Below are 13,245 nucleotides of genomic sequence, written 5' to 3' on the forward strand. Positions count from 1 at the left end.
TTGCAAGTAGTACAGGCAGATTATTGTAAGCAAGGACATAGGGCGCTTAGGCGGAGCGAGGCATACAGGTTACATTGCACAGGATGTGCGTAAATCAAGATCAACATTAAGGAAACAACATTATTTGAAGTTAGAGAGTCCGCTCATTACTCTAATAACAGCAGGGAAGAAGCCGTTCTTCTGTTTTTGAGAAGATTTGTATCCCGGGTTGTGGATGAGGTTGTAGACTTGATCGCTGAGTCGGTGTGTTTGATTGCAGACGTTTCATCACCTTGCTAGGTAACATCGTCAGTGGGCCTCCGGTGAAGATTTGGTGTTCTGTTCTGCTTGTTACTTATATGCCTTGGTTTGCTGGGGTGGTTGGCATCTCTTCCGGTTCTGTTTTTCAGTGGATTGTATATTGGATCCAGTTCAATGTGTTTGTTGATGGAGTTCTGGTCGGAATGCCAGGCCTTCAGGAATTCCCTGACATGTCTCTGTTTGGCTTGTGCTGTTATGGATATGTTGTCCCAGTCGAATTTGTATCCTTCTTTGTCCGTCTGTATTGAAACCAGTGGCTAGTTAATGTTTGTGTATCCTTATTGTCAGTTTTCTTCCAGTTTGGCCTATGTAATGTGTCTCACAGTCCTTGCTTGGTATTTTGTATATTATGTTAGTTTTTGTTAGTTGTGAGTATGGGATCCTTTACGTTCATCAGTAGCTGTCGCAGGGTGGTCGTTGGTTTGTGGGCCACTCTGATACCCAAGGGTCTGAGTAGACTTGTAGTCATCTCTGATATGCCTCTGATGTACGGTAGGGTGGCTAGTGTGTCTGGCTATGTTGTGTCTTCTTGATTTTTATGCTTTTTGGGTATCCATTCCTTTAAAAACTCCGCATAATTGCACAAACAAAACAGGAGCACTTATACAGAGCTTTTAAAAGGAATGGATACCCAAAAAGCACAATCTGCCATTACCTCTGCGATAGACCACAACAAGAAGACACAACACGACCAGACACACTAGTCACCCTACTGTACATCAGAGACATATCAGAGATGACCACAAGACTACTCAGACCCCTAGGCATCGGGGAGCCCACAGACCAACGCCACCCTGCGACAGCTACTGATGAACATGAAGGATCCCACACCCACAACCAATAAAACCAACGTATTATACAAAATATCGTGCAAGGACTGTGAGAAACATTACAAAGGCCAAACTGGAAGAAAACTGACAATGAAGTTACACGACCACCGACTAGCCACGAAGAGACATGACCAATTCTCACTGGTGTCAGTACGCACAGAGAAAGAAGGACAGAAATTCGACTGGGACAACACATCCATAACAGCACAAGCCAAACAAGATATACCAGGGAATTCCTGGAGGCCTGGCATTCCAACCAGAACTCCATTAACAAACACATTGAACTGGACCCAATATACAAGCCACTGAAAAACAGAACCAGAAGTGATGCCAACCACCCCAACAAACCGAGGCATATAAATAACAAGCGGGATAGAACACCAATGCTTTACTAGAGGCGCACTGATGATGTTACCTAGCAGGGTGCCGAAATGTCTGCAGTCAAACACACCGGCTCGGTGAGCAAGTCTACAACATCCAGCTGTTCTTGAACCTGCTGATGCCTGTGTTCAAGCTTCTGTATCTTCTGCCTGATGGAAGAGGTTGTACGCGAGCATTACCTGGGTGAGATGGGTCTTTGATGATGTTGGCAGCCTTTCCACGGCAATGAGACGTGTAAATGGAGTCCATGGATGGTAGGTTGGCTTCCATGATGTTCTGGACTGTGTACACAACCTTCTGTATTTTGTTATGGCCCTGGGCAGAGCAGTTGCCATACCAGGCTGTTATGTACTCGGACAGCGTGCTTTCAATGGTACATCATTAAAAGTTGGTGAGGTCCTTATGGACATGCTGAATTTCCTAAGCTGTCTGAAGAAGAAGAGGTGTTGTTGTACCTACTTGACAGTTGCATCTACGTGGGAAGTCCAGGACAGGTCGTCGGTTATCACCACTCCTATGAACTTGACGCTCTCAACCCTCTCAACCTCTGCTATGTTGATGTAGATGGGGGCGTGTCCTCCTCCTTTCTTTCTGAAGTCAATGATCAGTTCTTTAGTTTTGCCGACATGGAGAGAGATAACCATTTGATAAATCATGGCTGAAAGGATTGTGGTCTCAACTGTACTTTCCTGTCTGCCTTTCTGTGCTCATCATTACCTGATGTGGCCAATACATGACATCAATCCCACACAAATGTTTTAAATTATTAATTGTCCATTGCAAATGGCCCAGTAAGCAACTTAAAGTTGAATTAAATTTGGAACTACCAGGACTGGGCAATAAATGCTGACTGCCCAAGAATGAAAGATTTTTAGTTTAGTCAGCCAAGTTTATGGATATTAACCAGTGATTAACTATGAACATCAGCTCAAGACAGAAATATGTTTTACTATTGGCAGTCACTGATCCACAAAACTACCTTGCAAGAGTTACTACCTTTAGGAATGGAGATGAGAATAATCTTGGTGGAAGGGTGTTGAAGAAAATATAATTGGATTTCAATTCTGCCTATATTAAGTCACAGAACTTCAGAAGTAACTCATTGTGAAAGAAAGAACTTGAGTATAAAGTGCCATTCATAGCCATAGGGCAGAGTGTGCATTACTGAATGTATTTTTAATATGTAACTGTCATGACATTGAAAGCGGTAATTTGTACGCAGCAATGTGGCAGAAAACAGGTTCAGAGTTACTGCTTGAGTGATAAATATTGTCAATTTCCCTGCTCTTTTATGTTGACCCAACACCTTAGACAATGTAGCAGTCTTCCAATACAGCACTAAGTATAAGATTTGTCCTCAAGTCTCTAGCATGGAACTTGATCTAACAGTCTTTTAAGTCTGAGGAGAGAGTGCTGCTCACTGAACCATGCTGAACACTATTCGTTGTAATGAAATTTGAGGTGTTTCAATGTGACAGTGCATTATATAACTGGGAGTATTTATTCTATTAATTGCCTTAAACCTATTTGGAATTTCTACAGTCTGAAATATTTGTGAAGTCGAGGTGTTGATGTTTGATGAATGTACGTGTACTCAAACTTCAAAGGCAACACCTGATGGTGCAACCTTGTTATATTCGGACCCCTAATTGAAGTACTTCAGTTGTGTATTAATTTGTGTTTTGTTTCTAGAGTACATTTGACAATCCGGAATGGTTTTACCGGCATGTGGACATGCATGGACAGTGCACAGATAAAGAAAGCCTTCCTAACAAAAATGAAACCATTTCATGCTGCTGGAAAGGTAACTGACTGATGCAGATATTGAAGAAAGTTGGCATTTTAATTCTGGACTCAAACGTCCTCCTAAGCTTAATTTTATTCATTTATGATTGAAACCATGTTTGTCTAAATCTTTTTTAAACATAAAAGGTAGAAATTACAGATTCTTTATTTTTAATGAAAATAGAAAATATTGGTGATAATCAGCAGGCCTGGCAATGGAAAGAGAAAAGGTTTAATGAGATGGTGCCAAACCTACACTGCATTCTGCTTTTATTTTTTATTTCTAGCATTCTCAGTACTTTATTACTTTTATTTTTAATCTTGTTGGAAGCAACTTGCTTGCATCCTGGCTGAGGTTATTTCCCAGTTCATTTCTGATGCACCTCTTATCTAGAGACGAACACATTACAGCCACTGTGGAATGATGGTTTCCCCCCACACTGTGGAATGCCTCTGAACCTCTCAGACCACATTCCCAAAGCAGTGTTCTGTGGCAGACAAATCATATGTGCCATAATTTCCTCCCTCTGCCTCCATGAACCTGGTTGTAGCACTTGAGATGAAAGGATTGCAGTTGTTGTTGTTTTAAATAGCTCACTTAAGTAACAAGTAGTGAAAGGTCACAGAAGACTCATTCTCAAAAAAAGCCGAGAAATCTTCTTGGTATCCCTCCAATATTTATCATACAGTGGACTCCTAAAACAAACCTGGTCATTTATTTTGGTGCTGTTTCTGTGATCTTGTTGTGCACCAATCGCCTGCCACATTTCCAACAAAAGTGTCTGTACTTCAGAAGTACATTGTGAGTTGTAAAGTGCTTTGGGGTGTGAAAGTTTGAAACAAACGTTTCTTTCTTTCTCTCAATCCTAGGTGATGTTTATAAATTTAAAGAAAAAGTGCATATATACAACACCAATGTAGCATTCCTTTGTTACAAAGCTGAAGTGTCAGCTTATATTAGGAGCTCATGCAGTTCGACCTTTTGAGGCAAGACTGCAACTAATAGACCAAACTGACACCAGGAAGAAGATTTGTTAATGGATCTGCCTCATGCCTCAGTTTTCACAGTATAAGACACTAGCAGCATACCAGAACTTCAAGAAAGTCAGGGGGCAGAGGTGACTGTAGTGACCATCACTAAGGAGAAAGTGCTACGGAAGTTGAAAGGTCTGAAGGCAGAATAATTACCTGAACGAGATGGACTACACCTCTGAAGGAGAGAGCTGAGGAGATTGTAGAGGGTGATCTTTCAGGAATCATTACAGTCAGTTAGGTCCCAGAGGACTGGAAAATATTTAATATAATATCCCTGTTTAAGAAGAGAGGGATGCAGAAGCCAGAAACTTTAGGCCAATTAGCCTGACCTCGGTCATTGGTAACATTTTTGAGTCCATTATTAAGGATGAGATTGCCGAGTGCTTGGAAGTGCGTGGTAAAATAGGGCAGAGTCAACACAGCTTCATCAAGGGGATGTCATACCTAACAAATCCGTTAGAATTCTTTGGAGGTAATGAGCTAGTTAGACAAAGAAGAGCCAGTAGATGTGATCTATTGGGATTTCCAGAAGGCCTTTGACATAGTCCTGCACAGGAGGCTGCTAAATAAGATAAGAACCCATGATGTTAAGTGCATGGACAGAGGACTGGCTTACCGGCAGAAGGCAAAGAATAAGGATAAAGGGGTCTTTTTCAGGATGGCAACCAGTGATTAGTGGAGTTCGGCAGGGGCCAGTGTTGGTACTACAACTATTCACATCATGTAGTAACGATCTGGATGAAGGAACTGAGGGCGTTGTTGCTAACTTTGCAAATGACACAAAGATAGGTGGAGGGGCAGCTAGTATTGAGAAAGCAGGGAGTCAGCGGAAGTTCTTGGACATGCTAGGTGAGTGGGCAAAGAAGTGGCAGATACAATATAATGTGGGACTTTGTGAGGTTGGAAGTATAGAGACGTAGTCTGTTTTATTAACAGGGAAAGGTTTCGGAAATCTGAAGCACAAAGGGATTTAGGAATCCTGGTTCAGATTCTCTTAAGATTAAGATGCAGGTTCAGTTGGTGGTTAGGAAATCAAATGCAATGTTAGCATTCATTTCAAGAGGGTTAGAATACAAGAGCAGAAATATACTGCGGAGGCTGTATATGGCTCTGACCAGACCACATTTGGAATGTTGGAAATAGCTTTTTGCCCTGTATCAAAGGAAGGATGTGCTGGAGAGGGTCCAGAGGAGGTTTACAAAAATGATCCCGGACATGAAAGGCTTGACAAAGGAGCAGCGGCTGAGGTCTCTGGGTCTGTACTCGATGGCACTCAGAAGAATGAGGGGGGATCTGATTGAAACGTACAAAAGACTGAGAGGCCTGGATAGAATGGATGTGGAGAAGATGTAGCCATTAGTAGGAGAGACTAGGACCTGAGGCCACAGCCTCATAGTGAATAGAAGACCCTTTAGAACTGAGATGAGGAGGTATATTTTCAGCCAGAGGGTAATTAATCTGTGGAATTTATTGCCACAGAGGGCTGTGGAGGCCAAGACATTGAGTATATTTAAGACAAATAGATAGGTTCTTAATTGGTTAGGAGATCAAGAGTTACAGAAAGAAGGCAGGAGAATGGGGTTGAGAAACATGTCAGGCATGGATCAAATGGTGGAGCAGACTCAATAGGACAAATGGCCTTCTTCTGTGCTCATATCTTATGATCTTATGGATAGCGGTTTGCAACTTGATTCATGGGAAATGTTTTTGCTTTCCTTCTCCCAATGTATCCCTTCACTGTGTCATTTTAATTCCAATGAAATGGTCATCGAATGACTGGCACAGACACAAAGGGCTGAGTGCAAAACCTCACCACCACCACAAAACCGTGCTGTAAGACATTTGAAAAATATGTATGTTTCCATTCTGTTTCCTGCCCCAAGAATTAATTACAGATTTCTCTAAACATTTTTTTTTTGCATTTTATTCATGCTTCAGGTTGTGGCGCTACATTTAAAATCAGATTTAAACTTCGTGAGCACCTGAGGAGTCACACACAGGAGAAGGTTGTCTCCTGCCCCAACTGTGGAGGAATGTTTTCCAACAACACCAAGTTCTATGATCATGTTCGCCGGCAGACCTCGAATGAACGTATGTGGTTGTTACAACTGAACAATTAAATTGTTAAAACATATTAACTTTAGGGGTAACACAGTGTGGAGCTGGAGGAGCACAGCAGACCAGGCAGCATCAGAAGAGCAGGAAACTTGACATTTCGGGTTGAGACCCTTAGGGTTTTGGTTTAGGAAGTTGTACTAAACTTTCTGGTTATTATTTAGTTTGCATGTGTAACTGTGGAATGTATTGAGAATGGGAACTAGCGGAGAATGTTTCTGTGGTTGAATATCTCTCTGCCATCAGTACTTTAAATTCCGCCCTAGGGTGACTGTCTGTGTGGAGTTTGCATATTCTCCCCGTGTCTGTGTGGGTTTCCTCCACATGTTCCGGTTTCCTCCCACAGCCCAAAGATGTGCAGGCTAGGTGGATTGGCCAAGATAAATTGCCCATAGTGTTCAGAGATGTGTAGATTAGGTGGGTTATAGGGGGATGGGTCTGGGTGGGATGCTCTGAGTGTTGGTGTGGACTTGTTGGGCCGAAGGGCCTGTTTCTACTCTGTAGGGATTCTTCTTCTTCCATAGTCTGTAGATTATTAAAGTGCAAAGATGGCCTTTACTAGAGTGATGTGCTCTTCCTGTCGGATGTGTGAGATTAGGGAGAGTTTCCATGTTACTGGTGATTATGTCTACAGGAAGTGTGTTTGGTTGTGAATCCTATCGGATCGCATGGATTGATTGGAGTGGCAGCTAGAGGCAATGAAGAATTTACAGGAGCTAGGGGTGTGATGGATGGCAGTTGCAGGAAGGGAGATAAACCACAGATACAGTTAAGTAGATGGGTGACCTCCAGGAAAGGTAGACAAGGTAGGCAGGTAGTGCAGGAGTCTCCTGTGGCTATCCCCATCTCAAACAAGTGTGCTGTTTTGGAAAATGTAGGGCCTGATGGACTCTTAGGGGAATGTAGCACTGACAGCCAGTCTTCTGGTACTGAGACTGGATCTAATGTAATGAGGGGTACGCCAGATTCCAAACAATTGATTGTGATAGGGGACTCTGTAGTCAGAGGCACAGACAGATGTTTCTGCAGCCGACAGTGGGACATCTGAATGGTGTGTTGCCTGCCTGGTGTGAGGATCAAGGATATCTTGCAGAGGGTGCAGAATATTCTCAAAGGGGGAGAGGGACCAGCAGGAGGTCATTGTACATACTGGAACTAATGACATAGGAAGAGAGAAGGACGAGATTCTGAGGGGAAAATATTGAAAGGTGGCGGGAATTTAGACTGAAAAGGAGTGAGTCAAACAGTCAGGACAGGCAGGAACAAAGCAGAGAATGAGGGGTAGAACTGATAAATTAAACTGCATTTATTTCAATGCAAGAGGCCTAACAGGTAAGGCAGATGAACTCAGGGCATGAATGGGGACATGGGACTGGGATATCATAGCAATTACAAAGACGTGGCTTAATATTCCAGGGTATAGATGCTATAGGAAGGATAGAAAGGGGGACAAGAGAGGAAGGGGAGTGGTGCTTTTGATTAGGGATAACATTATGGCTGTACTTAGGGAGGACATTCCTAGGAATACATCCAGGGAAGTTATTTGGGTGGAACTGAAAAATAAGAAAGGGATGATCACCTTATTGGGATTGTACCGTAGAATCCCCAATTGTCAGCGGGAAATTGAGAAACAAAGTTGTAAGGAGATCTCAGTTATTTGTAAGAATAATAGGGTGGTTATATTAGAGGGTTTTAACTTTCTAAACATAGACTGGGACTGGCATAGTTTTAAGGGCTTGGATGAAGAAGAATTTGTTATGTGTGTACAAGGACCTTTTTGATTCAGTATGTGGATGTATCTATGAGAGAAGGTGCAAAACTTGACCTCCTCTTAGGAAATAAGTCAGGGCAGGTGACTGAAGTGTCATGGGGGAACACTTTGGGGCCAGTGACCATAATTCTATTCGTTTTAAAAGTGAAGGAGAAGGATAGACCAGATCTAAATGTTCACGTTCTAAATTGGAGGAAGGCCAATTTTGACAGATTAGGCAAGAACTTTCAAAAGTTGATCTGGGGCAGATGTTCGCCGGTAAAGGGAAGGCCTTCAAAAATGAGATAACAAGAGTCCAGAGAAAATATGTTCCCGTTAGGGTGAAGGGCAAGGCCGGTAGGTGTAGGGAATGCTAGATGACTAGGAAATTGAGGTTTTGGTAAAGAACAAGAAGGAAACATATTTCTGGTATAAACAGCAGAGATTGAGTGAATCCTTAGACAAGTATAAAGGCAGGAGGCGTATATTAAGAGGAAAATCAGGAGGGCAAAAAGGGGACATGAGATAGCTTTGGCAAATAGGGTTAAAGGGAATCCGAAGAGATTCTACAAATGCATTAAGGACAAAAGGGTAACATGGGAGAGAATAGGGCCCTATAAAGATCAGCAAGGCCGCTTATGTGTGGAACTGCAGGAGATGGGGAGGTTTTAATTGAGTATTTTGCATCAGCACTGTGGAGAAGGATATGGAAGATAGAGAATGTGGGGAAATAAATAGCGACATCTTGAAAAATGTCCACATTACAGAAGAGGTGGTGCTGGACTCCTTAAAATGCATAAAGGTGGATAAATCCCCAGGAGCTCATGTGTACCCTAGAACTCTGCGCGAAGCTAGGGAAGTGATTGCTGAGCCTGTTGTTGAGATATTTGTATCATTGATAGCCGCAGGTGAAGTGCCGGAAGACTGGAGGCTGGCTAATGTGGTGCCACTATTTAAGAAAGGCCATAGGAAAAACCAGGGAACTATAGAACGGTGAGCCTGACATGAGTGGTGGGCAAGTTGTTGGAGGAGATTCTTAGGGACAAGATTTACATTTATTTGGAAAGGCAAGGACTGATTGGGGATAGTCAACATGGCTTTGTGCATGGGAAATCGTATCCCACTAGCTTGATTGGGTTTTTAGAAGAAGTAACAAAGAGGATTGATCAGGGCACAGCAGTGGACGTGATCTGTATGGATTTCAGCAACTCTTTCGACAAGGTTCCTCATGGTAGACTCGTCAGCAAGGTTAGATCACACGGAATAGAGGGTGAGCAAGCTATTTGCATACAGAACTGAAGGTAGAAAACAGAGGGTGGTGGTGAAGGGTTGCTTTTCAGACTGGAGGCCTGTGACCAGCGGTGTGCCACAAGGACCAGCGCTGGGTCCACTGCTTTTCATCATTTATATAAACAATTTGGATGTGAGGTATGGTTAGTAAGTTTGCGGATGACAATTGGAGGTGTAGAGGACAGTGAAGAATGTTACCTTTAAGTACAACGGGATCTTGATCAGATGGGCCAATAGGCCGAGGAGTGGTACATGGAGTTAGTTTAGATAAATGTGAGGTGCTGCATTTTAGAAAGACAAATCAGGGTAGAACTTATACATTTAATGCTAAGGTCCTGGGGAGTGTTCCTGCACAAAGAGACCTTGGAGTGCAAGTTCAAAGTTCCTTGAAAGTGGAGTCACAGGTAGATAGGATCATGAAGGTGGTGTTTGGTATGCTTGCTTTTATAGAACTTTTGAGTATATTTATTTATTCTTTATACTCAATATAGATCATTATTGATCTATGTTGAGTAAGGAGTTGGGAGGTCATGTTGCGGCTGTACAGGGCATTGGTTAGGCCACTATTGGAATACTGCTTGCAATTCTGGTCTCCCTACTGTAGGAAGGATGTTGTGAAACTTGAAAGGGTTCAGAAAAGATTCACAAAGATGTTGCCAGAATCGAAGGATTTGAGCTATAAGGAGAGGCTGAATAGACTGGGGCTATTTTCTTGGAGCGTCAGAGGCTGAGTGGTGACCTTATAGAGGTTTATAAAATCATGAGAGGCGTGGATAGAGTAAATAGACAAGGTCTTTTCCCTGAGGTGGGGGAGTCCAAAACTGGAGGGCATAGATTTAAGGTGAGAGGGGAAAGATTTAAGAGGAACCTAAGGGGCAACTTTTTCAGCAGAGGATGGTGCGTGTGTGGAACGAGCTGCCAGAGGAAGTGGTGGAGGCTGGTACAATTTCAACATTTAAAAGGCATCTGGATGGGTATATGAATAGGAAGGGTTTATGGGCCAAAATCTGTCAAATAGGACTGTAATTACTTAGGATATCTGGTCGGCATGGACGAGCTGTATATCTCTATGATCTCTATGACTGTAAGTGTTGCCCCCATTGTAATGAGTGAAGGTAAAAGATTGCACAGCACTGATTCAAAGAAGAGCAGGAAATTCTCACTTCGGTCTGTAAACTAAAACAAAAATCAGGTTGTTATCTCATTGCTGGGTGTAAGATCTCTCTGTACCCATATTGCATTTCCTACATTATAATCACATGTATAACAGAAAGAAAGACTTGCATTCATATAGCATCTTCCCCAAAATGAAGATGTTCTGAAACACTTTTATAGCCAATTAAGTAATTTTGTATTCGGTGCTATAATATTGATTGAGGAATAAATATTGGCTAGTGCTAATTGTGATAACTCCCTAGCCAAAAAGAAAAGCAAAGAACTCTGGAAGCTGGAAATCTAAAACATAAACAGAAATTGCTGAAGAAACTCAGCAGGTCTGGCAGCATCAATGGAGAGAAAGCAGAGTCAATGTTTCGGGTCCAGTGACCCTTTTTGAGAACTGATTGTAGCTAGTAAAAGGTGGTATATATGCTAAAAAGGGGAGGGGTGGGGAAGGGGCAGAGTAAACGATAGGTGGAGATAGAGTCCAGAGAGATAGAACAGCAAACAGTCAAAAGAATGGATAATTGTGAGCCAGAAAGAAAGAAGAGCTGCTAATGCAGATCATTAGTGGATGAAAATGGCATGGCTGCGATGAAAACAGCCCATGTAATGAGAAGGCCTGGGTGTGGGGTTGGGTAAGGGACATGGAAGCCTGTGTGGATTTTAGGAAGAAGGTAGAAGCAGGCTGTATGGGCTTGGGGGATTGTGAGCTTGGAAGCTGTGTGGGGCAAATCACCAGATCAAAATCCTGTCGGAGAGAGGAACAGAACTTCTTCAAGGTGGGCATACCTGGAAGAGATGTTGCAGTGAGTTAAACACTAAACCAAAAACAAAGAACTATGGATGCTGGACATCTGAAACAAAAATAGAAATTGTTGGAGAAACTCAGCAGGGTCACAGGACCCAAAATGTCGACTGCTTTCTCTCCACAGATACCGCCAAACCTGTTGAGCTTCTCCAACAACTTCTGTTTTATTAGGGTAACTCCCGCTCTCCTTCAAAAAAGTGTGTTGTGATCTTTCATGTCCACCTGAGAGGCCAATAGGCATTTATTTTATGTCTCATTAATAGATAGCATTTGCAAAAATATAGCACTTCCTTGTACTATACCAGTCTAGACATTTGTGTGCCAGTCTGGGCAGTGGCAGTTGAAGTGATAAAGGTGATGTTCCATAACCATTGTAATTAATTCAGGTTTGCAAATTAAATATGCTCTGATGATAAGCATTGATGCTGATGTGAAAAATGACCATGTCTTTCCAAAATCAGGACTTGGATCTTTAGGCAAGGATCTTAAAAATATCATTGTCATTCAATCCAACTATGTTATCATTTAATACTTTCAGAAACCTTTGACTCTGTACTTCCCTGTTAACCATAATGTTGACTCCTAGCCACAAAAGCAATGCCTTCCCAGCCATATATCTATGGCATTGTGCAGAAATGGGAATTCAGTCTAACTAGTCTATGCAGGCGTTTGTGGTTCTCTTGAAACTCATCCCCAGTCTATTTCCTCTTACTCTATCAGCCTGTGGGCAGGTGCCTTAATTTTTTGTTGTTGGCAAATTGCTGAAATTTCAAGTCCTGAAAATTTTATAGTTCCTACTCCTTATTGTCGAAATTCTTCTCACTCCTGCACTCCAAAACCTGTTTCATCAAGAATACATTAACATTAAATACTGGAATACACATTTACAGCACCACAAGGCAGTCTGTTCCATAGGAAACTGCAATACGTACACAACTTCATCAAAGTATATCTAAACTTTTAAAATACAGTCTCCTGCTCCCAAGCTGTTCTGGTTTTGCACCAAATAAATTTTCCAAGTTATTCTGACTTTTGATTTGTAAACATTGATTATGCTGAACGGTTCTCCCATATTTGTTTCTTTCGTTAGGGCTGAATTTGAATCACATATTTATTAATTTAATGCCTGTTACTGTCATTATTGCTTTTTATGTCATATGACAACAATCTCCAATGGGAGAGCAAATGTCTCTTGACATTCAAGGGCTTCACCATTGCTGAATCCCTTATTACCCCGGAAGGGTTACCAATGAACAGAAACTGAACTCTTAAGTGGACCAGCCATATAAATACAGTCATTATAAGTGCACATCAGAGGCTGATAATTCTAAAGCATGTAACTCTCCCTGTCCAGCATCCAAAAGGCATGAGTCTCTTAGATGGTTACACCACAGGAGTAGATTATTTGACCCATCATATCTGTCCCTACACTAATTCACTTTTGCAGCTCTTGGCCCATAGCTGTGGAGACTTTGGCAAAGCAAGTGAATACCTAAATAGTGTTTAATTCTTACAAGATTTTTCTGACTCAACCATCCCCCAAACAATGAGTTCCAGACTCCCATCCATGCGCTGGGTGAAAATCGTTCATGTCAACTCTGCTGTTAGCATTCTATCTCATACCTTTAATCTATGTCCCCACGTTATTGACATCTCAGCTAATGGAAAAAGTGCCTTCCATCCTACTTGTGTCCCTCAATTGTATACACCTCTATTAGATCCTTTCTTAACCTTTGTTGCTCTAAGAAAAACAAACCTAGCCAATTCCTCTTTCCTCATTGTTCAGACCT

At 42.1% G+C, this 13,245-nt stretch overlaps 1 protein-coding gene across 1 annotated transcript in view; it reads left to right on the forward strand.

The window, feature by feature from the left end:
- Window positions 1-3,209: 3,209 nt before the first annotated feature.
- Window positions 3,210-13,245, forward strand: part of LOC109929362 (histone H4 transcription factor-like) — a 30,311-nt gene continuing 20,275 nt past the window's right edge. The window contains exons 1-2 of the mRNA XM_048603334.1: window positions 3,210-3,315; window positions 6,270-6,422. Of these exons, the coding sequence (XP_048459291.1) occupies window positions 3,246-3,315; window positions 6,270-6,422 (223 nt within the window). The 5' untranslated portion in view covers window positions 3,210-3,245. The remainder of the gene's footprint in view (window positions 3,316-6,269; window positions 6,423-13,245) is intronic.

The sequence above is a fragment of the Rhincodon typus genome, chromosome 11, assembly GCF_021869965.1.
Source record: "Rhincodon typus isolate 14 chromosome 11, sRhiTyp1.1, whole genome shotgun sequence".
NCBI classification, from domain to species: Eukaryota; Metazoa; Chordata; class Chondrichthyes; order Orectolobiformes; family Rhincodontidae; genus Rhincodon; species Rhincodon typus.